At 37.4% G+C, this 24,237-nt stretch overlaps 1 protein-coding gene across 1 annotated transcript in view; it reads right to left on the bottom strand.

Annotated features, from left to right (window-relative positions):
• ACSS3 (acyl-CoA synthetase short-chain family member 3) overlaps positions 1-22,836 on the bottom strand; it is a gene marked incomplete at its 3' end in the record, with an annotated part of 44,621 nt that extends 21,785 nt beyond the window's left edge. Inside the window, exons 1-6 of the mRNA XM_009576096.1 lie at positions 22,823-22,836; positions 18,668-18,812; positions 8,221-8,409; positions 2,923-3,057; positions 2,483-2,623; positions 77-157 (exon numbers count right to left, since the gene is read on the bottom strand). Coding sequence (XP_009574391.1) covers positions 77-157; positions 2,483-2,623; positions 2,923-3,057; positions 8,221-8,409; positions 18,668-18,812; positions 22,823-22,836 — 705 coding nt within the window. The remainder of the gene's footprint in view (positions 1-76; positions 158-2,482; positions 2,624-2,922; positions 3,058-8,220; positions 8,410-18,667; positions 18,813-22,822) is intronic.
• Positions 22,837-24,237: the final 1,401 nt, after the last annotated feature.

Raw genomic sequence — 24,237 nt, 5'->3', positions numbered from 1 at the left:
AAATAAAAACATAAATCTAGCGGGGAGTTTTTAAGAGGAATTCAAAAAAACTTACATGACATTTAAACAGAATTACCTCACCAGGTTTGAGTCCATACACAGCTGACATTGTCCAGTTCAGCATAACTGCATAGCCACCTGTTGGTCTGACAACACCCTAAATGAGAAAATTTGAATATTTAAGATCATTTGAAGGATGCAATGATATTCCTGTCTTCAATGAAATTTGGGGGGTTTTAGCAGTAATAGACTTAAAAGTTGTTTAATTCCAATACTCCTCACTTAAGAAAAGGATCTGTTCCCACAAGTACATTGTGCTAGCGTTCCCACTGAAGAAGTAATTTTGGAAAACAAACAACAAACAAACATACAATAGAACAAACAAAAAAAAACAACTCAAGCCCTAGATGACAATAGTTTTCAGAAGATAACAAACACTAGAATTGTCTCATTAAAATTGGATATACAAATATTTAATCAACATATGCTGACAAAAAATAAGAGATTGAGTATTTACCTCACTTAAACCGTGGCCATCTAAATGCTAAGCATGTTTCACACTCATTGTCTAGTCTATCATCACTGGAAAAGAGGATCACCTGTGGAGTAGCCGATGACTAAAATAACTGGGGTGAATTACTCCCTGAAATTTACCCCTCCTTCTGCACCGACTCTTTTTAAAGATGTCAGAAAATTGGCTTAAACCAGATGTCTATTTTTGAAAGGTTTAATATCTAGCCTGAAGCATACATAAGAATGCAAAATGAAGAACAACCCAGTATTACTCTAAAAGAGGGATTCGAAAATTAGAACCAGGGAGTATCAATAGCATCATGCACCTTGGTAAGCCAAAACCGTCTCTGGAACACCGTTAATAAGAAAAACTTTGAAATATTTTGTAATATTTGTACGTTTAATATACATTTCATCATCTTGTAGTACACTGTTTCTAGAAGACAGAATTAAGTAAACTATGTCCTGATATCCTGAACTAAAATTCAGGTGAGATTCATCTGACCAAACAAATGTCTACAGCGCAGACATTACAATGCAGCTATCTGTTTGTGCTAGGCATGGTACATTTTCTTTTTGTAGGCACTTTCAGGCCTCGTCCAAGAAAGGAGGGACTGTAGAGACATACTAACTCATTAAAATGGAGGTTGCCACAGCAGAGAATGGTTAACCAACACTTCACAAATTTCAGAAAGCAGAGTGCCTTTGTTAGTCTCAGCTTCTAACTTAGTCCCTGCTCTAAGATTAACAAAAGTTTTGTTATGAAGGTCATAAGTAAGTAATTTTACCTAAATGACCATTTAAAAGCAAGTTCCTTAAATGAATAAAAAAGTTATTTTATATTCATATGTTATTTATACTCATTGCAGCTTAGTGCTAGTTGACATTTTCCCTCTTATAAGGGTGATTCATTCAAGGTGTCTATATTTTTCTCTGGAGAGCCAACACAGTGAAGCAAACTTCTGAGAAATTTGTCTCTGAGATACTATATTTTGAAACTAACAATCAAGGAACTAACAATCAAAGGATCTTATTTTGGACCTTTTGACAATATAATTAAATGATACACATGTTGCTTTAAAGTGCCCATGTTCAAGGCAAAAGCAGAAGACATTTTTCTCACCAAAATTGTGTTTGTTTTCCCTTACCTCTCCACAGATTCTGAACTTTATAGGCCACATCATTAAATAACTTTCTAGTAGTAGTCTAAGCACTACCATATACAGCGATGTGTGATACTGTCTCTGAATTTGTGGTGGTAAGATCACCGCCAGAAAATTATACTCAGCTTCTACACTTTAAGAGAGAACTGTAGGTACCAAGCAAACACTCAAGAGTTTGCTTTTAAAGTAAGATCTTTTAAAAATAGATCATTAAGACTAATTGACATTTGAAAGCAAACATTTTCAAAGAATGCCGTATGTCAGTTTTCACTTACTCAATCTAAACTTTCATTTTCATGGGAATTATGTTCTCAGAACTGTTCAGTAACACAAGCCTCCAGAACATGCTTAATTCCATTCATTACATCTTACCTATGGGAAGATTAGCTAATACATAAATAATGAATAAGCAAGGACTATTCAGCAATATATGCTATCACACAAGTACTATATTAACTAATCTTGCCATTAAGTGACTATACTACACTTATCTCAAACAGTTAAAACATCATCTTTTAATGGATAAAAGACATTCTGTTGTCCTCAAAAGTTTATACTGCACAAACATTTTGAAGTAAATGCAGTTTATTTTACTACTATTTAAATAAACAAACACAATTTATTCCTAGACACTGACTTTAAAGTGGTGAAATGCGAATAAATGAGATTAAACCATTTCTAGCAATGCTTATCACTTATAGCACTGAGCACTGGCAAACATTTTCAACCTTTTTAATTAAATATTTTTTCAAGTGGAACTGCAAATATGTTGGTCACAGATGCTTAGACTACAGATAGTCCTTTACCTTGGGCAAGCCTGTTGTTCCAGATGTATACAGAATATAAAGTGGATGGTCTGAGGGAACGGAGACACATTTGTAACATTGTGCTTTTGCAAGCTCTTCTTCCCAGTCAAGATCACGACCTGGGGTAAGAGGAACATGGCCCTGCCCATTGAAAAACAGAAAAGTGTCAAAAGAAAAACAGATGGAATAAATGGAAGTAGGTCAAAAAACATGTACTATTCCATTTTCTGTACAGGACTATTCAATTTTCTGTACAGTAATCTCTCTGCTGCATTAGTTCTATTTACTGTTTAAATCTTATGAATATAAAATTCCCCCATAAAATTCAAAACCAAACTACAAACAGAAACACCAAAAATTTTACTTGTAAAAGAGAAAAGGCACGTGCATTACCTACACATCTGAAAGTTAACATAAAGGCACAACAACTGTACACCCACCAAATTCGGTCGCTTGTAAATGAGAACTTTATCAGGTTTGCTCTGTACCCTTGCCAGTGCTCCTTCCAGGAGGGACATGTATTCCACTTTCCTTTTCGGTTCTACTCCAAAACTTGCTGTTACAATGAGTTTGGGCTAAAATAAAGAAGTTAGATTGTTAGTATATGCATTTGCAATATATTTTATATATGTAACCTAATAATATGTTTTCTATGAAACTATTTGGTTAATGACACTCAATGTATAAAATCTATCTTCACATAATTAGAAACAGGGGTTTAGATCAGTTTTCTAAGGAAATCAAGCTTGTGTGATCTTGCTGTCCATGCATCTGTTTTTTGTTCAGGAGCACACTAACAACTTCTGACATTCTTCACCATTTTCAACCACATTTGAGTAAGAAAACAACAGTATTAAGTTCTTGTAAGTTGCACAAAAATTAACGAACAGAGAGAAAAACCCATCCCCATCTTAGCCCCTCCATTAAGGAAAAGTGGTACAGTGATGTCAACAATTATCTGTCCTGTTTAGCCTGATTTCTAATTATCTGCCTGCACACAATGGCATATTTCAAAACTAGCTATAGCACTTTGCTGGCTCTTTTCCAGCCTGCAATTAAATGGCACAGGAGGGAAAATAGAGGAAAGAGGAAAAAGAAGGCAAACAAGAGATGACAGGAAGCTAGAAATACAGGAAGAGAATAAGCTGAAGTCATAAGGCTCATGTGGAAAGTAAAGCTAGAGTCTTTCAAGGGATGGTTGCAGGACTTGGGATGCAAACCACTAAAAATCAGATTTCTGTAGTTCTGGGTTTTTTAAGAATAATTTCTATTTCCAAATGTGGATTTAGCATCTTTGTCATTAAATTAACCCCAGGTTTTATGTAAGATTTCCTAAGTCAAGAAATCTGCATACAAACTATCTTGACTTAGGTCCCAAGATCAGTATTTTTATTTCTTTTATTTCAGGAAATAAAAGGTAGCACCAAAGAAACTGTGTTAGAACACATGTTAATTGGAGATGAATGGGTCTTCAATCTCCTTGCTTTTGGAGTTTTTGAAGTATATTTATCTTATGCCCCTCAGTTTAATCAAATTAGTTTACTAATTGTATGCATCAGCAGAAATCTCATTAAGTAGGCACAAACCACAATGCCACAGTAAGGCTGCATTAAACTCAGCACAGAAAGCACAGATTAAATTGTTTTCTTGTGCAATAATAAAATGTTTCCTGTCCAAATCTGCCATTCAGGGAAGTTTGCTAATTAGTTTGTATTCAAAATAAAGATTTCAGATGAGCTTTAAAATTTCAGCATCTGCCATCTTTCTCTTTTGGGATGCACTGACTTTATTAAAAGATGACGCAATACAATGCAGATAAACTGAAAATTCATCGGGAGGCTACCCTGAAATTAGACTGTAATTAATGTAAGATATTAACACAGTTCTATTCAACTGTTAAGATGAAAGATTGTTGTCAATGTCAGGTTTACAGTCATTTGTAAACAGTGCCGCCTCTGCTCATCAACTACTTTGTATGCAGTAAGGAAGTCTAAAAATAACCAATACCAAACTGGCTAAGGTGATGTATTTCCCAAGTGAGCATTACTACTTGGAAGCATCATGGATCACCCTGTGTAAATCAAAGCTCCATTACTGGCTTTAACTGCTATTTTCTAGTGTTTTACCTCTCTGCCTACTGACATTACTTTCCCTGCATCTCTGCTCCCATATTGCTTTTATATACCCATTTCCCACCTCTTCTGTGGCTCCATGTAGTCCTGCACAATAAGATTAGATAAAAATATAACTAGTTTGAAGGAAAACCAGGGAAGTTCAAAGGTTTGCTGGTGAAGGAATGCCAGCGATAGTGAGCTGTAGGAAAAAAAAAACAAAATGAAGAAGTAGAAATGAGATAAAGCAAGGCCTGATAGTACCAGACCAACAATTTTATTCTGTTGTAAAGACACCTCCTACAAATTCTTCTATAGTTTCTAATGGCATATAAGGCAAAGTTTAGAAAAAGCAATAAATACGTTTTATTGGGCCAACTAACAAAGCTACAAAAAGCCCAAACTGAAAACCAGCTACCTGTGGGGCACAAAATGCCAGGAGTGTCATGAAACGGTTTACAGAGAGATCCAGCACTCAGGCCCTCACTATTCAACACAAAGCTCTTTTCAATTTGTGCTACAGCCACACATCTAATCACAAACCTATGTTCAAACTTACTGCACTTTTGTTGTGCCTCCCTCCTCCTTAAAAAAAGTGACATGCATTTTAAAGAAATCCAGTGCTTGTGCAGTCATTACATAGTTCTGCCGCACCTGCTGGTACTGCTCTGGCTTTGTGGTTAGATGATCCATGTCAGATTGCCATACACATTTAGTCCTGCCAGATATTACACAGTGCTCTAAAGAAAGAGACCTGAATCATACCATACAAGTAGTTAAAAATAAAATGCAAGATACTGCCTTCTAATCTACAATACATATTCCAAAAATAAACAGTGCTTCAAGAGAAGACAAGACAGGGCTGCAACTATTATAAGGCGATTGCGCATCTTATGTATCAGCAGCTGAGCTTGCTGCCTAATCACTCAAAAGATTGGATCACCTTATGATGAGAAGTAGGGGTAACCATTCATAGCCATACCTGTGCTCAGGAACTATGTCTTATTCAGAACTAACTATTACAAAATATTAGCTCATTTTTTTCACGGAAACTTTATTAAAGTCTCCAAATGTGTCAACTGTAAATAAGTGAGGAATACAGTATTTCTGGAATGGAAGATAGTAACATATAGTTTTAAATAACTTGGGTCTGTCCTATGCTTTGTATTTCAAAGAATTGTTGTTCAATTGCAAATCATAATACTGCTTTAGTGAAGCATTTTCAAAAATTACATGTCTGAAAAACGCCATTACTTGCATTTTGTTTTGCAGGGTTTGGACTTAAAATCTAAAAAGCCCTCTGGAATTGCTATATAATTATTGTGATTCAAAAAACATGAGAAAATTTGGTTGTTGAAGGCATAGCAACAACCCTATCAAATAGGCATATAAGCATATTGTTCTTAAGTATCCTTCTCAGTTTTCCTAGTTTACTAAGATAAAGTGCTTAAACAGATGTCATGTTAATTTCTCAAAATATAGTTAATGTCCTTCAAAAATATCTATTGTTTCGATTTGCAAACTATATATTCCCAGATTCAGGTGAAAAGAAAGATGACAAGAAATGCCTGTTCCTATGCTCTGTATCACTTCATCACAATTCACCACAGAATTAACTGCCAATACCTGACAAGAGTGAAAATTATCAGCTGCAGGACTTTGCAGCATTCCCAGACCTATTTAAAATTCAAGATAAATTAAGGTAAAGTATATGTACCTTTTCATAGCCACTAGAAAGTGCTTGTTATTTCTTTCACTTAGATCTTCCAATAAAATGTGAATTTTGACCTTTCTTCCACAAAAGCATCTCACAGCCAGCTTTCCACTCCACATCTTTAACTCTTTCTAGAATCTTACCAACATTAGGTCCTGTACTTCAGCATCTAAACCAACTCACATAGAAGCCTAATAGAAAGGTTAGGGTGTTTTGAGACTGCTTCAATTAACTTCTGAGTTCAGCAGAATACCATCTATCACAGCTACTTATATACATATCTTAAAAATAATCTCAGTAGTGTGCAATTCACTTATCAAGAAAGCTTTACAGTATTGCAAAATTGGGGCATGCTTTGAAATTTAGATTGAGGATGTGCCTCTCCTCTTTACTTACACTTTCATTACGCATCAGATGATAGACCAAAAATGATCCAAAATATTTAGATGTGCCTTTTAAAGAAAAAAGAAAAAGGCTATGCAAATTAGGATTTAATCCATGGCCTGCAGCTAGTAATTCTATAGCTAACCCTGCAAAAGATGTGCTGTGTGACCTTGGGTAAATCACTTAAACTTATCTCTGTTTTCTTTTTAATGCATGAAGAAAGGATTATGGTTACTGTGCTGTCTCCCTTTGTTCCTCAGAGAAAGTCCATTGGGATTAATTAGTTAATATTTGCAAAATACTCTAAAAGTAAACATGCTAGATGATTCATACTGTAGCAACTTCCATTTTAAGTCCATCATTTTTTGTTCTACATTATTTTTCCCTAATCAAAAGCTTCCATGAGTTACAATTAATTTTTACAGCTCGTTGAAATAGTGAGGGAGTGGGAAGAAAGACAGGGAAAACTATGGAGCTGTCGTTAGTCTTCCCCCGGCTCTTTTTCACAATTCCAACAAACCATTTCAGCTATTTTATTAACTTCTGCTTTGTTAAAACATCAAGAGGGAGGAGGGGGAATGCATTCAACTTTCTACTTACGAATGTACATAAAATTCAAGCCTTGGGGATCTGAAAAGCACTTCTGTACACAAAAATCTAACTAAAAGTTCCAAAAATCCTGTGGACTTTACCCTGCATAATGTTTTGGCTTATACGCCTAACCAACGTGATTCAGTGATAGATGGCTACTACAGACGGTCTGAATGATCCAGGTGACTGATCAAGATGACAAAGACTTTTGTCTTGCTCACTGGTAGAAAACAAGAACAGAAACTTCCAGTACAAACATTGTTAGCTGGTTTGAAACTAACGCATACACAAGCTACTAATATGCACATATAAGCTACTAAGTAGGTTATTAAAGTACTATTTGCATGTTTACTTACAAAGACTTACATAATGCTTCATAAACAAGTTCAACTTGTGCCAAACATGGAAGCCTTTAAAGCATTCACCTCTATTAATTATGTTCTCTGCAGAGTCACTTAAGACAACTGGTTCCCTAGCCGCCTTGATTCATGTACAAATTAGATGAAGTAGCTATATAGCTGAAAAATATATTACCTAATATTTATAAACACCAGGTAAACCAATGCAGTCATTTAGGGTTGGCAGCATTTTCCTCATACACTTGAGGAAAATGCTGGGTGAAAAGCCAATTTTAAGGTGACGCTTTGTAGACAAAGACTGACAAATGGGAGAAGAAAGTATGCTCTAAACAGACAGTAATGTGTTAAACTCATGCTTTTTTAAAAGAGGTCAATATTTGTATCTCAGTGTCTGCTATAAAAGTATCACCCTCAGCACAGATGTAGTACTTTGTTCACATTTCAATGTTAGGTATTATAAACAAATTGAGTTTGCGTGCCACACAAAAAAATGTTACCCTCTCTGGAAAAGAAGGTTTTTGACATTGATTTATATGAATAACTAATGCAATGGAGTTTGTTGTTCCAAATACGTATTACCTTTGCATGATCAATGCGAACAGAAAGTTCTTTAGATGCAAATCCACCAAAAATCAGGCTATGGATGGCTCCTATTCTTGCACAAGCCAGCATACAGTACACTGTCTGTGGAATCATGGGCATGTAGATGACCACACGATCTCCTTTCTTCACACCATGTCTGACCATGACATCAGCTAACTTGGAGACCTGTACTGACAAAACATCCACAACACATTAAAACTTTTTCCAGATCTGCTGTTGCTCCATAAAAAACAACTTTCACACAATCAACAGACATAGGACATTAAGGAGACAAGCCAGTATGATACAGAAAGTAGATGAACAATGCAATCCAGGTTCAATAAATTCAGGACAATTTCCTTTTTGCAAAAAACACTGTAATATATCTATTTTTTGTAAAATGAGAATGGACTGATGCTAATTATTTTACACATTAGAGCAAAAAATCAATAGCAATGTTTTACAAAATTTTAAATAACACTCTAACCATTCTTTCTTTTATCCAGATAACTGCTTATATTTCTCAATTCTAGCTTTTAAGAATGGATATAAACAGGGCATTTCATAATGCAAATTCTGTCCTAACTAGCTAAGTTTGAAACACAAATCAATATGTAGTAATATTTTCTCTACTACAGTGCTGTAAACTTCTCAGAACCCGAGACAAGAAATCTTATCCCCTGAACCAAATGTAGTAAAAATTCAGAAAAATACATTTAGATTTAAGAAATCATTTTTCCTCTCACTTTCAGATTTTCATTTTTGGTATGCAGAAGCCTGAAGACAAACAGTGCATGGCAGCAAAGGACTGGAACTCAAGAGATGTTCAGCAGCAACGGCAGCCATCTATATCACCATAAAAAATATTTATTACCTTGACAGAGTATAGTATTCTGTCACAAAACTAGTACTGAATATTTCATTAGTACACCAGGACGGACAACTTACCACATAGTAAGTTCTGTTAGAGTGAGCATGGGAGCGTGTAACAAGCACTGTGCACTTGTCCCGTCCTGTTGTTGCTGCATGGAAATGTGGTATCTTCTGAAGGAAAAGCAAATTACTAATACCCCAAGAGCAATTGAATGAACTCAGCTGTCAAGAGGTTTCTCGAATTCCAGAGGCTGACAGTTGTGTAACACTCAGTATCTAAACCTGCTCACTGCCTTTACATTTTTCAATTAGACATCAGTGTGTAGAGATGTGTACGTAATGGAGGTAAAACTGCACGTAAATGTGCACAAAATATAGGCTAATAGGTTAACAGGAAAAACTGTAGACTAAGAAGAAACAAAGTTGACTAATAAGCTAATAGGAAACAGGATGGAAATAGAACCATCCCAGGAAGTCGTAAACTGGAATACTCCATAAGCATGGTTACACGCCAGTCAGACGTAACACGAACAGTTTTGCTTGCAATAGTTTTACATTAGTGATAAGACTAAAAAATTAAATTCTATAGGAAGTTCTCGGGATATCTGAAGACATATAAATCTCAGTTCAGAACAAAGGAGTTGCTCTGTCTTACAGGGGTACTCTTCTTACCTACCGTAGTAAAACTCTTCTTTAAGAGGTTGCCATTCACTAGAAAATACTACAATAAACTTAAGAAGTTTCAACATTCTAATTTCTTTCACTATCAGTGTAACATGAATCTACTCATATATGAATTCCTCACATCTTACCTGTACTGCATTATTCCTTATTTATTCATTATATCATAGATAAGGTTTCAAGTAAAATTTAGTCTCGTGACTCTTTTCTTTAGGTACTATCAGACTGGAGAGAAAGGAAAGGGGAGACAAACTCCTGAGAGCAGCAGGGGGATGTTGCCTGTAGAATAGAAAATACCCAAGCTTCTGAAGCACTGAGATATGTTTTCAGTGACCCAGCAAATAATGCAAGCAATGGGAGCCGCCTAGGCCAATAATACATATCGTGCAAGCAGGACAGGAGCGAAGGACCCTCTTTTTCAAGGATGAGCTACTCAGGAGTGTAGATTTTCTTTGAAATGTTTTACTTTCATTTATATTATTCATCAAATTTGAGTTTTCTCTATTTAAAGAGTTATCTTATTCCAGTTTAATATTTCAAATTCTAGTACCACTGTTACTTTCCGAGATTTGTAGGCATTAGGCTCTTTCTTTTACGGTCATATTCAAGAAAACTTGGGGCAATTACATCCAATCCTAGAAGCCTATCTGATGCATGTACTGAAGAGGATAATATAGCACTGCTTCTCTCAGTGGGAAGACATGTTCAGACTTTCAGCAACCTGAGACAGTAACACCCAGAAGCTCCAGATGCATCTGACCCGAGTTTGCATTAAATACACAGCTCATCCACAAACTATGCATATTTCTACACTTCTGCCCGAGGATTTAAGAAAATTGAAACACAGAAGCCCCAAGCATGCATGCTTGCATCAGAAGATAACAGCATAGCTTCCATTTTTTATAAACATTGCATAAATCCCTGCTGTTATTTTCAGCTGCAAGAAAGAATATGTTTATAAGGCAAAGACATCATCATACCAAGCTGAAAACTCACACAAACTAAGTTATGTATATGATTTATTTGTAACAGACCTCTTACATTAAATGTTACTGCTTATCAAAAGAAAACATCTTTAATTCTAGACCTATTAATACCTACCTATACTCTATGAAACTGATATATCAAAACCCAAAAAAAATCAACAAGGCCTGGACATGTACACAGCTAGAATTTATTGCCATACCTCCGGCATTTACAATCATTTCTAGATAGGATTGGTGAAAGTACCTGTAAGTAAGGATAACAACTCTAATTCCTTTTCTCTATTTCCTACTGTGAAAACATTAAAATCTGCAAACTCCTTGTAACACAGAGCTAATATCACCTTATCTCAAAGAATTGAGAAAACTTATCCTTGCCTTTGCTGCTTGTGAGACTCTCAAGCAGAGTGTTGACAAAAAGGCCAGAGGCAATGAAAACAATATTTAATAGGTGATTTTATACTCAGTGTAAGCATGGATAGTAGGTGATAAGTAGTTAAACAATGGACAAGTAGTATTCTTCATTATTATTATTTTATAATTATTAATGATGATGAAAAAGGCAATGTTTGCCTGCTAAAGGAAAAAGCATCATTTAAAGTTCATAATTAGTAATTTTGTAATAGAAGACTCCCAGTGCCTGTATACAAGCTATATAACTTTGGTACCTGGCTGCAGGAGGGAGACAGTGAAGAAATCTGCATGTACTTGTGTCATTTTTATTGAAACCTATCATGGGTAAATTGTAAAGCAGACTATATGTAGCAAGCTGCAGACAGGAACCACGTCTTCCATGCAAACCCAGTAATCACTTGCCTGCACTTAACCTTCCCACCCTAGAGAGTTTAATGTCACCGAAGACACTAACCCAATACAATACATGGGTACCTGTGATTTTCCTTGTGCTCCTTCCCTCACCCTTCTGACAGCCAGGGAGCATTTGGACTACACAATATATAATAAAACACTGTCTCTATCTGCACCTATTTGGAGACCAGGGAACATCATAAAGAAGGTTTACATTGCCCTTAAGATTGATGCGGAAATCCTGAAACATCCAAGCAATCACTCTTTCTAAAAAGGGAGGGGGAAGAGTGAGTAGTGACATTTCATTAAACTGTTAAAAGCCATGAAACCTTCCACTTTGTTACAGTGTGTTGTCATTTATGGTTTACATTAAGACAGCATACTTTATCACTCAAGATTTTACAGTTGCTATTTGCCTACCAGCGTGCTATTTCTCCGCTTTCCTTCCAGTTTAAGATTGCTCTATCACTTTAATATATTTGACACTTCAGTAATAAAATCACTTGAGACCAATTGATATACTAAGAAACTCATGCAGGCTTTCAGCTTTGAAGATCTGGGCTGAAATTACACTTCTACCAAATGCAAGCCCCTAGTGAGCATGGCTTTATTTTTACCCAGCCACCAAACAAATACTACATCTGTGTTATCAGCTCAGGTTTGCAGAAGTACTGCAGTTCTGAAGTAAATCACCTGGCTGTCCCCAGTAGTTACAAAAAGCAGTTTTGGTGCATGCCAAAAGAATTCTTCTTAGAAGATACTAAAACAGAAATTCCCCTCCAAATGCTCAAAAGAGGAATTTCAAACCTTCCTGGGTTGAACAATGACTGGGTCAACGCAAGCTAAACACAAAAGAATTCTTCAAATACCGAGAGTTCATGAAATACCCTGAAGTGCATCTCATGATGTAAAAAGAGCCATGTCACATACGCATTCCTCTAAATCAAAGGCAGCAAGTCGCCTTATGCTCTTCAGCTTCTCCACTGTGTCATTTCTCCAAGACTACTAAAGAAAGTACTCCTTGCTGCTTTCCCCCGCCCCTTGATCAGCCTCTTCACTCTTCTATCACTCTTCTTAAGGATTGTTTCCTCTTTTTCCTACTACTGCAAAAGCTTCTCCAGCAGATGCACCACCCTGTTGCTAATGTCAAGACTGCTGCCAAGTGGGAGAGGACTGACAAGTGGTGCTGCATTCATTTCAAATAGATGAAGACCATGTTCTTGATGAGGTGGCAAAACCATGCTTCAGAGGTGTGCCCCTACCACAGAGATCTTGAACAGATGGTCAGGGGAGGGGGAGCACTCCGCCAAGCCCACTGCTCATCCACAGACATCCAAGGACATCCACGGACATCCAAGGACATCATGCCCTTGGTCCCAGGACCAGCAGTCCTGGAACATGGTCCAGGGAAAAGCATGCCTACTCTGCTGCAAACATCTACATGCCTACAACCTGCAGAGGACCCCTGCGAAACAACACGCAGGAACATCCCCTTGGCCCACTCTCTGCCACGGCAGGCAATGGGAACTGTAAACTGGTGGTCCGGATGCCCGCCTGAGTAAAGTGCACGTACTCCTTTCCTATACATGTATTGAGCGTGGGACTGTGTTTAGGAGGTTTCTGGTAGAATTAGGGCATTGATCGCAGAGCTGCGGAAAGGTGGTGTAGGTCTCTGGATTGACTGTGAGAGCTGCTACACCTTGAGAGATGATTCCCCAGGGGCCGTGAGCTGTGAGGAAAGTTCTGTGGAGGAATAAGCTCCCTCGGAGACCACTTGCCCTGTCCCAGCTCTGCCTGTGTGCCAGGCGCAGTCCTGGCAACCGCATAAGCCGTGGACATGGCCTGCCTTGATAGCACAGCCCCCCTCGGCTCCTGCACAAAAACCCAGCCGCACTGTCTCAAATGCAGCATATAAAGGACCTACTCAGTGGTGGTAGTGGTGCTGGTACACTCTTCCACAAATAACAAGAAAAAATATAAATCAGGATGATTTATATTTCTTTGTCGTACAGCCAGACAACTACTGGGATTGCAGTTAGTTGCAGTAATTTCTCCTTCCTTCTTTCAGATGCCAAGAAGTTCTTTGAATTGAGAGGAAGCTGGGGATTTTTGGGAAGGGCCATTTTCCTTTCTAGTTTGGGAGATCGGCTGTGGACTGTGTCTCCAAGGAGGGACTGGGATGAGATGAGGATTCTGTAATACTCAACAGCTTGGCATGGATTTAATGTTTGATCAGAAGTGATGCCATGGCTTTCATTCCGCAGAAGAGATGGGTTCCAGACAACCATTTCCCTCAGAAGGAATTTCTGGTACTTGTGAAGGATAACCCATAGTGTTCTGCACAACTCCTACAGCATCTATGTTCCCCTAAAAGGCAACATCCACTCGGAGTGGAGACAGAAATCAAGCAGCAGTAAGACAGATGAAGGGTGAGCATGGCATTTCCTAAAGGAATCCCCAAGTCAAGGAAGCAAAGATTTGTGGGACAGGTATGTTCAGATGGGTTTGAAGTGAGCTATGGGACATTTGGTTCAAAGGATGAAACTAAACCTAGTCCAAAGTAAAACTCACAAACCACATATAGTGGAAATGTCAGGAGCCTCAGCAGTTAATTCAGCATGGCTTTGCTTCACTCATCTACCCAAGCGGCACCAAATGATACATTACTGTAGGCATCGCTGATGTTGACATGCTGCAGTGTAACTATCTTCAATCAGGGGAGATCAAGTTCCAGCTGCTTCTTCAGACTTTTACAGTGTCATTTGAAAGTCTTTTGTGTGGAATGTGAAAAACCCAAGACACCGCTCTTTGTAAATTCCTGATTAGTCTCATCCTTTAAATACTAAGCCTCATCCTAAAATACTAATATTGATATTTTTGAAGAGCTACCCCAGTGACATCACAGTTAAATCTTTCTAGGACATGCACTGAAGAATGCCATTTGAGATTTAAGTAAGGTAAGGAAAACCAGCATCAAAGAAGTCTAATACACATTTTTATCAAGATAATGTTGCTTTACCAATGGGATTTTCTGTCTGTATTCTAGTTTTGATTCTAAAGCAACTCTAAGAGAAAATATCTTGAAATGAAAGTCACTATTTCTAGCTAGGAAGGAATTGGTCATTTTTCAAGGCAGAAGGCAAAGAAAGAAGAGGCAGCAAAGCATGAAGAATGAGAAAGACTACTAGAAACAAAACAATCTGGGTGATTCCTCAGTCATATACAGGAGATACGAGCAGAGCAAGACAGATACACACATAAATCCAAACTGACAATGGCTAATACAGCTGTTTTGGAAGAAGACGCTTTAGGGTGGGTAATTATGAAAAAAACCTTCCTACAGAAGAAATTGCATCCATGATAACGTGAAGCCCTTCTTTCTCATCCTTATTTTTGTGACATTCAATGCTGTCAGAGGCTGGGGTGGGTGTTGGTTTTACTAATACCATCACATTACTGCACTCAGAAATTATTTATTGTGCACTGAACTCAACATCTTAACTGTGCATTGTTATTGAAAAGAATCACAGAGAGGAATCATACTGCTTTTGTGTACATGATCTGTCAAGCGTCAACAACTGCAAATAATATGACTCAAATTCTCGAGATTTCTTTTTAGCAAGTGAGGCACTCTAGAGAATACACCCAATTATGTAAATAGAAGGGTTTTTTCACCTACCTAACCACCTTTGTCTTAATTTCAAAATGGTAGTATTTTCTAACACAATCAGAAAGTTTGTTTTTAAATGAACAGAAGCCATTGCTCCTTATTTCTTCTGGGTATCTTTATATTTCCCTAATACCACACAGGTTCAGTAATATTTCTAACAGAATTTGTGTCTCTCTTATCTTTTCCTGCCATCTCACTACTGGAATTAGAGAATCTCCCAAGGCATACTCAAAACTTTCACCTACATCCCCATTTCACTGGTTTCAGTCCAACATTGTAATCTTCATTTAAAAGCCCATAACAGACATCAGTAAAGAAAAAAGTCCAATCATTATATTCTGGAAGACTGTTATGTCTTAAATTTGCCAAATTCCTCCTCTCTGCATTTGGAAGATTTCATCTGTAACAACATGTAATTAACACACTTCAAATACAACTGTATGCACTACATACCACCTCACTTTAACTAACTCAAGGCTTTCCAAGTATGAAGACAGTATAGTTGTACAGAATATCAACACAAACTGATGTTGCCATTATTTACTTCAATAAAGAATTGCTGAAATTGTCCTGCAATCCTTCTATTCCAAAAAAAAAGCTTCTCACAGGTTGGTAAACATCCACAAGCTTCCAACATTTCTCTCAATTATTTATAGTTTACTGGTGCTTAACTTCAAAATTGCAGCATCACTGTAGCTCTTAGATCTGAACAGCAGTGCAACAAGTAAAAAGAGAACAACAGGCTTCCTGAGTACATAGCTCAAGCTATCCCACCCTCCCTAAGGATCCTTATTATCTCCAGCCAAGCACCTATGTCATTTTTTTCATCTTTACAGTGAGTTTGATCCTGGAACAAATGATCCAACCTACAAAACTCTGCATCTTCCCATCCTGTGACCCAGTTATCCCCCAGTTATCCTACATAACTTCTGGCGAATCCATCTATAAACTCCACTTTTATTACCACAAGCCAGAAAGAATTCCACCACTTCAAGTGTTAATCTCTTGTAGAGACATTTTGAACAGGCAGCCTCTCTTGAAAAGATATCCTCATTACACTATCGGCTTACTTGCTGGACAGACTACTAAACATTCATTGGATGTGGATAGTCCAAACAACAGTCTGCACACAGATACACACTGTCAGGCTATTTTACATGGGGAAAGGAACTCGGGAAAGAAGGCAAAAGGTTTCTTTCCCCACCAGGAGGTTCATCAACTTTGGTCATATGTCTGATCTGCACTCATACTGATCTATAATGAAACATGCAGAGTACTGAAAGTCTATTTCAAAACGACAGGATATAGTACTTTTAGCTTACACTGAGCAGACTGAGAACACAGTGACAACCAGTGACTGAGGGCTATGAGTGAAACGTCATCACTCACCCACGCTCCATAGTGGTTTGGTAGGCCTTTCCTCAAAGTCTCCCCTAGACTCTACAAGATCTATGACACAAAATACACCAGCCCATGTCTTTCCCATTTTCAGCAAATCTCTTTGTGAATACCTTTGTTATCAGGTGTCCAATAGTTGCCAGGTAAACTAAGTTATATTTATTCCACAGAACGAACGAGACAGCCTCAACAGACAAGATAATAATCTCAAATCCTGCCTTTCACTTATATTCCCTTTTGATTAAGGAGAAGAGCAAACTGTAGAGAATTCAGAAACAGTATTTTGATAGGACTCAGCTACCAGCAAGATTATAATGAACTTCTGAATGAGTTCCGCTACATACCCCAAGAAAACTTAAACCAGTTCTTCCATTCGGTTTGATAATGCTGCTGTAAGAGGAAATGTGGAGGAAAGGATGTGTACGTCAACTAGCAAAACTTTCTCATTCTGCACAAATCTGCCATATCCTAAAACATTTAATACGCTTATAAAGAATGCAGATACACAAACTTAGGAGACTTAATATCAAAATCAAGCTTAAAAAGCAAAACAAAGGCTACTTTTCAAATGCTTTTCAGAGGAAATTTCTACAGAGAGAGTCCACTTAAGATAATTTACATTAAAATGTTGTATTACTTCATTAAAATAAAACAAGTAGGTATTTTTATATGTATATGTATGTATAAATTGATTTTATATATACGTATTTTGTGTATATATTGTATTTATATATAGCATATGACACAAAATTGTATATATAAAATTACTGGGTTTATATATAACATATTATATATATAAAACATACACATAAAAGAATAAATACAATTAGATAAGGAACTGGGCCCTTTTAAAGTCTCTGATTTCTTAAAACACTGAAGCTAGTTGTTCTAGCTCCAGCATGCTGTATGGTAACTTCTAAGTTCTTTTTTGAACTTGGTAAATCAACAGAAAACTGGTGAGAATTGAATGTTTTCTGTATTTTCCTTAAAAGATAGAGTGCAGTACAGGTTTATCATTTTTTGTAGCTGTATAACTTCTCTTTTCCTGCAACAGTGGAATAAAACCCACACAAACTGAACTACTGTATTGTGAACCTCATTTCACGTTTCAAACCATAGGTTCACATTACTCCAGACACTACATGCGTATCTGAAGTAGAGTGACTGTGTTCCATTCACTGTAATGCATCTTGTACACTGAAATACATTAAGGAATAATATGAGTCTGACTCCAACATTCCTTTGCACTCAGTGTTAAGTGCAACTGCTACATATAACCGGAAGAAAAAAGCCAGCTAAACAGAGGAGCAGTGTGAGGGCAAACCACCAGCTGATGGCTGTGAGAGCAGAGAACCTTGAACGGGGCAGATGGCAAACACTCATGGTGGCAACAACCCACAGTCAGGCACTGAGTAAATCTGAATGGGCTGATGCAGAACTGGGTATTCACGACCCCGGCTGGGGGTAAGCTACCTCAGCCCACGGGGAAGTCGAAATCCAGAGACCTTCCAGACAGAAAACTAAGTGTGGGGCCACCAGCACCCCCACTACAGCCTACAGCAGGGCAGGTGATGCAGCTCTCTTTATTGCTCCTCCCTGCCAGTTTTCATTTGTTTTTACACTCAATTATGTGCAGCAATAGCCAAGGTACACATCGTCATTTCTACTGGAACTGTGTTTTTGTTCATCATAGCAACTGTCAAATGACTTGACTAATACTTTGCTTTACCTTTTAAATACGAAATAAGAACTGTTGGGGGGGGCTGGGGGGAGAAATCCAATAGAGGAAAGTTCAAAATTTAACCAACCAGGAAAAAAATTATTAAACTGCAAAAGAAAAAGAGGAATTAGAGGAAGATCAAAACCTCTTAGATGCAGTATAATTGGGTACAGGTATTGAAGCTTATAAATCAATACTGAGCACAGCAAAAGGAATAAACTAGCAAGATAGACCATTTCTACCTCTCTAGTATCTACCTGCTGTGCAATACTTACTGCCCATTTTCAGTAACAAGGTTATTCTCAAACTTACCTGTTCAAGAAGTTCTTTATATGTTATTTTCTCTTTGGTATTTGTTACAGGACTGTCATAAATAACAGCAATTTGGTCTCCTTGTCCATTCTCAACATGACGATCTACAGCATTGTAACAGATATTCAGCTCTCCACCTACAAACCTAAAAAGAAGTTGGAAGTACATAACAGCCAGCCTTCCAAACTAATAAGACTATTTTTTTGCATTTTTTTTTAAGGAACGAGAGCATTCAATTAAAATATAGCTCATAAAACATTATACTCAATTCAGGAAGTCATTTTTTAATCTATAACCTCACAATTTACTCAGAAAGCTAAATAAGCCTATTAGTGAAAACAGTGGATTGAAAGTACTGTATCTTAATTGACTTAACTAAGAATCTGCTAAACTTGGTCTTGATCTAAATTACTTTGCATCAATCATTCTGATTTTTATAACTAAGATTTCACAGCAAAAGCGTACATTCACATAAAATAATCTGACATTATGAAAATGTGTTATTACACTACTTTGTATTGGCATGCACACATATCTTTTTTAAGAACAGGTTCATCTCTTGACAATAACAGTTAAGCATACAGGCACCTGTATCTAAATGAAACTGACCCCAACAGTTATAAAATCTTATAAATTTGTCTGACATTCATAATGCATTTGACATTATCATGTTTTACATCAGTGACTCACAATCCCCTGTAAAGCGATGTGAGTCATAGCTTCTTCAACAGCCAGATATTTACAGAAAATTCTCATCTTCTAATTAAACACTTCACAAACTCAGGTTTCATTTTTATTGTAATTTTACACAGAAAAAGAAAATTCAAGTGCAGCATAATCCTCAAGTAAGAAAATACAGAAGGCACCAGATACAAAGATGACTCTACTAACTGAAAGATGACACAGAATCTAAAAACTAAAGTTCACTATAAATAATGTTCTTTGTGTTTGTTTTTCTATCTGCACATATCTCTCTACAGCAAAAAGAAGAGCAACACACAGAAAAAACACACCTGAGAGTTTCCAAAAATTTCTACGGGGACACCCACTGTGATAATGTGATATTGTTATAATGTAACGAGAAATAAAAACAGATGGCCTAAAGTAACCACCCACTACTAGTTAAAAGAGTATTTCCTTCTTCACCTTTCCTGTCTAGTAAAGGACTGCTCTAAATTAGGATATTTGATATATTATTTGTATATCCATATGCACAGATGGCATAGGATAGTCTTTATTGTCAAAGAATGGCAATTACTAAACCAAAAGCAGTTAGGATGTTTAGGATGCAGCAATCTTTTATTGGGACTCCTTTTCAATGCCATTAATAAGGAGAAAGTGGACAACCAGGAAAATAAAAAAACCATCTGTACTACAAACCCCATCCCATAAAAGAAGAACTGTATGAACAATAACGGATTGGGAGTTGTTTCGTGTAATATAGAGAAACCCTATTACCGTTGTAAAAGTTATGTAGGATTCAGGTCATCCATTGATTTTTATATCAAATCACTGTAGGGTGATATGAACAAGGGAACAAGAGAGCACAGTACCTGGGCTACTATGCATAACCACTTGAGAACAGTCAAAACATGAGCAAGTACCGGAGCTTGAATTCTTCTAAAGATACATGGCAACATCAACACTGCCACATACATTTTTAACAATCGCTTGCGAACAGTACGTGAAAAAGATGTGACTGCAAGTTGAAACAAAAAACAAGACTATCTGGATAGTGTGATGAGAGCTTTGCTATCCCATTCAGAAGGAGGGAGGCTCTTCACAGGATGAGAGAAGCAGAGATGCACCTACTATGACCACAACTGCAAGACTTTCGTTTCTCTACTGTCACCCAAGGACATGCTCAAATACCTCATTCTGGCTGACAAATAAAAGCTGCCTGGCTTTGAAAAGCTGCCCTGTGCTGCTGCACACTTCTGTTGATTCAGTGATTCCCAAGGAGATGAACACCTTGTGAGGAACTTTGATTTGCTTGAACAAGCATTAGTTGGAAAGTAACGGCAGCATGAAACCAGGACCCAGTCTTGGAATAAGGACCTCAATGAGATGCTCCTATTTAAAACAGAGTTCTAGAATCAAAAAGAAAATATTCCAATAGACTGCAGAAAAATCAGAGATGGATCTGCAGGATGTTTGTAAAAGCTGCCAGTAATTCTTGCCATAATAAGCAGGACTGTAAAATGCTCATCTGTTGCTAACCAGACAATTATCTCAATGCAGCTTACCAAATGAATCCAAGTCTGAAGAACCTTTTTTTAGGCTGTGTTCCTAACGCTGAGAAATTAGTAACATTCAACAAACAGAGCAGAGGAAAAGTATAACAAATAAAAAGAGTCAACAGTAACAACTCTAATATATAAAAGAAACTGGATTGAGTTCACCAGCAGTCTCTTTGAAGAGCTCATCTACTGTCCACTGGTGCTATGGTGGAAAAAAAATGACAGGGTTCTTCCTGTCAAAAATCACAGCAGAATTTAAAGCGCGTTATAATATCAAAACAGCATGTTCCTTCACAGCAACATTTTAAATCAATATTCTGACAATATCTACCTATCCTTTTGGTAAGTCTTTTTTCCCATACATCCATGAAAGCAGCAGCCTTTGATAATCCACATTATGCATAACTTAGATCTAATAAGGCATCTTTTTAATAATTTGAGTGTAGTTACCCACATTAGGACCCCCTTGAGCCTCTTTAGAGCTGCCTACAGCAGTCACCTAGGGATTACTGCCTCTTCGTGACTGGGGCTCAGCACCTCCCATCTCACCCCAGCCCTGAGGTCTCACAGTTTCTGTTGTTTCACAAAAAAGGAATCTCAAGCATATGCACTTACCTCTTTAATCATACTTCAGAATGACTACTCTATTAACCTTTTAGCGGTAGGAATAGAAGAGGGTGCAAAAGCGCTGATCTTCTGTTCATGTTTTACTCTTGGCAAGTCAGTTAGTTAGGTCTTCCACAGCGGAACTCCCGTTACATACAGCTTAACATCTACCATCTACGGCCTGGAATTTTTTTTTACTGCATTCAGTATTTTTTTGGATGTGACAACAGCCTACTTGCTACTAGTGAAGAAGGCAACACATAATTATGTCTTAATTCACTTCACTCAAATATTCAAAAGTTATGCTTTAATTTCCAATACTTTCTGCTATCTTAAGAATCAAAGTAGCTGTATTCAGAGACACTTTTTAGTCTTCATTCAACGGCTCAGAAGGCAAGATAATTAAGAATAAAGAAAGAAAGTAAAGGTTCTGAATAAAGCTGGCATATATGCAAAAGAAAAAACTACATTAAAATTATTTTGCACCATAACTGTAAAAAAAGCATATTGCTAAAATCCTTTTATGCCATGCAGGGTACATATACTTCTCCAAGGCGGGTTCCCAGGAATCAACTGGATTTTTTTTTTTTTTTTCTAGACGAAGTGAAGCTGAATAAAGTGTTAGACAAATCCACAACAATATTAGATATTTTGAGATAATATTATGTTAATTGATCCAGCCACATGTTTAAAAAGCATAAGCAACATTTGAATAGCAATCTGTGCAACATTCCTAAAGTTCAAAGGTGATTTTATATTGCGCTTACATCTTCGAATCAGAGAAAAAACATAATTTGCAAAATTGCCCTCTGCCTGTGTGTGTTAGGAAAAACTGTTTCTATCATTCCTAAAGAAATATTTGCTTAACCTTTCTAACTGGGATTCCACAAGGTCCCAAAATAATCTGTTCAAGTGTTTCACTACCTTTAGCATTAAAAAGATTTTTCTTTCTAACGTCTAAAATCTCCATCTCCCTTGTTGCAATTTAAGAGTTCTAGTTTTAACCTCTTCAAAGCCAACTCGGAGAACAGTTTTTCCTTCAGCTTTGTAGCCATATTCTCTGTAGCCGAATTTTACGTGTTTTAAAACTTACATCTCCTTTTTGGCTTCTAAACCAAACAAGTCCAATTCCTTCATCCCTTTCTTGACCAATCATGCTTTTCTGCTCTCTTCTCATTATTTTTGATGTGGGCAAAACCAGATGATGTTTTGCGCCGTACCAGCCACTGATGCAGGTTAGAACAGTCAATGGTACCTGGGATTACTGCTTCAACAAAACAGCCAGGGGATGGTGACACTGATCACATACCTTTTGGAAATCATTTCGCATCCCACTGACATAATACTGCTATTTCCAATGGCAGAGACTAAAGAAAACGCACTAGGGCATGCTGCACGTTTCTTTCATGCTCTTACAGTATCTACAGAAGATGAATTGGCATTTGCTTTATAGCTACATTTTAAATACGTTAATCACCTCCTTCAACTTCTTCAACCAAAGTAAATGAGACTGGAAAATATATTAAAAGTATCTGTTTCTCAGGTTTGGCAACCGAAAACAAAGATACTGAAAAAAATGGATACTTATTAATTGACCTAATAATATGTCTCTGAAACACAAACATGAACTTCTTCATACTATTTTTAAGGTCTCCATAAACCGCTTCCTAGGTAAACCTCAGAACCAGAACTACATCTTTACCCTGTTAGACCAGCAAGCTATGTTTTTCTTGGAAGCCTGGTCTCTTCCTCAGTTACGTTCCATCTTCGTTTTCTCTTCAGTATGTCCTCTGAAAGAGCCTCTTGTAATCTCTCTCTCTCTTATATACAGTCTTTTCCTCAAAGAACTTACCTATCTGTCGTCCTGCTGAGCACACTGAATGCTGGTAACCATCTGGGACTTCAGAGGCATTACAGTACTACACTAGTATCAGATACAGCCTGTTATTACTTAAGGTGAACTTAAATAAAAAAAGAAATAAAATTGCATGTTGCACATTAAAGAGGATTACACAAATCTGAATTGCTTAATGTTTCATTATCCACAACAGAGCAACAGATACCTGACATCCAAACAATAATTAGGGCCTGATGTTGACGGCCTGCATCTTTGTATAATCCCACAGAATCACAAACTGATTGAGGTTGGAAGGGACCTCTGGAGGGCACCTGGTCCAACACCCCTGCTCAAGCAGGGCCACCTGGAGCCAGTAGACCAGCACTATGTCCAGATGGCTTTTGAATATCTCCAAGGATGGAGACCCCACAACCAACTCTGTGCCAGTGCTCAGTCACCATCACGTTAGAAAAGTGTTTCCTGATGTTCAGAGGGAACCCCTTGTGTTTCAGGTTGTGCCCATTGCCTCTGGTCCTGTCACTGGGCACCACTGAGAAGAGTCTGGCTCTCTGTTCTGTACACCCTCCCTTCAGGTATTTGCCCACTTTAACGAGATAATTTCAGTCTGTGGCAATCTGCATGCACAGAGGGAGAAAGATGCAAGTGAGAAGTGAGGCCAGAAAAGACCCTTGGAATGTAAGTCTGACTTCAACCCATGAAACTTTATCCAGCTATCCCTGCCGTGAGGCCAAATAACTTCTATCTGAGAAGTCACAATGCTTTACAAAGACCTAACCATGTTACTTTCAGCAAGCAAGCTTATCACACTCTGCAAATCAAACCAGATTTGTCTGACAGAATCTGATAGCAAAACCATGCTCACTAGA

The sequence above is a fragment of the Fulmarus glacialis genome, unplaced genomic scaffold, assembly GCF_000690835.1.
Source record: "Fulmarus glacialis isolate BGI_N327 unplaced genomic scaffold, ASM69083v1 scaffold9564, whole genome shotgun sequence".
Taxonomy (NCBI): domain Eukaryota; kingdom Metazoa; phylum Chordata; class Aves; order Procellariiformes; family Procellariidae; genus Fulmarus; species Fulmarus glacialis.
This window is presented reverse-complemented; position numbering and strand designations above follow the sequence as displayed.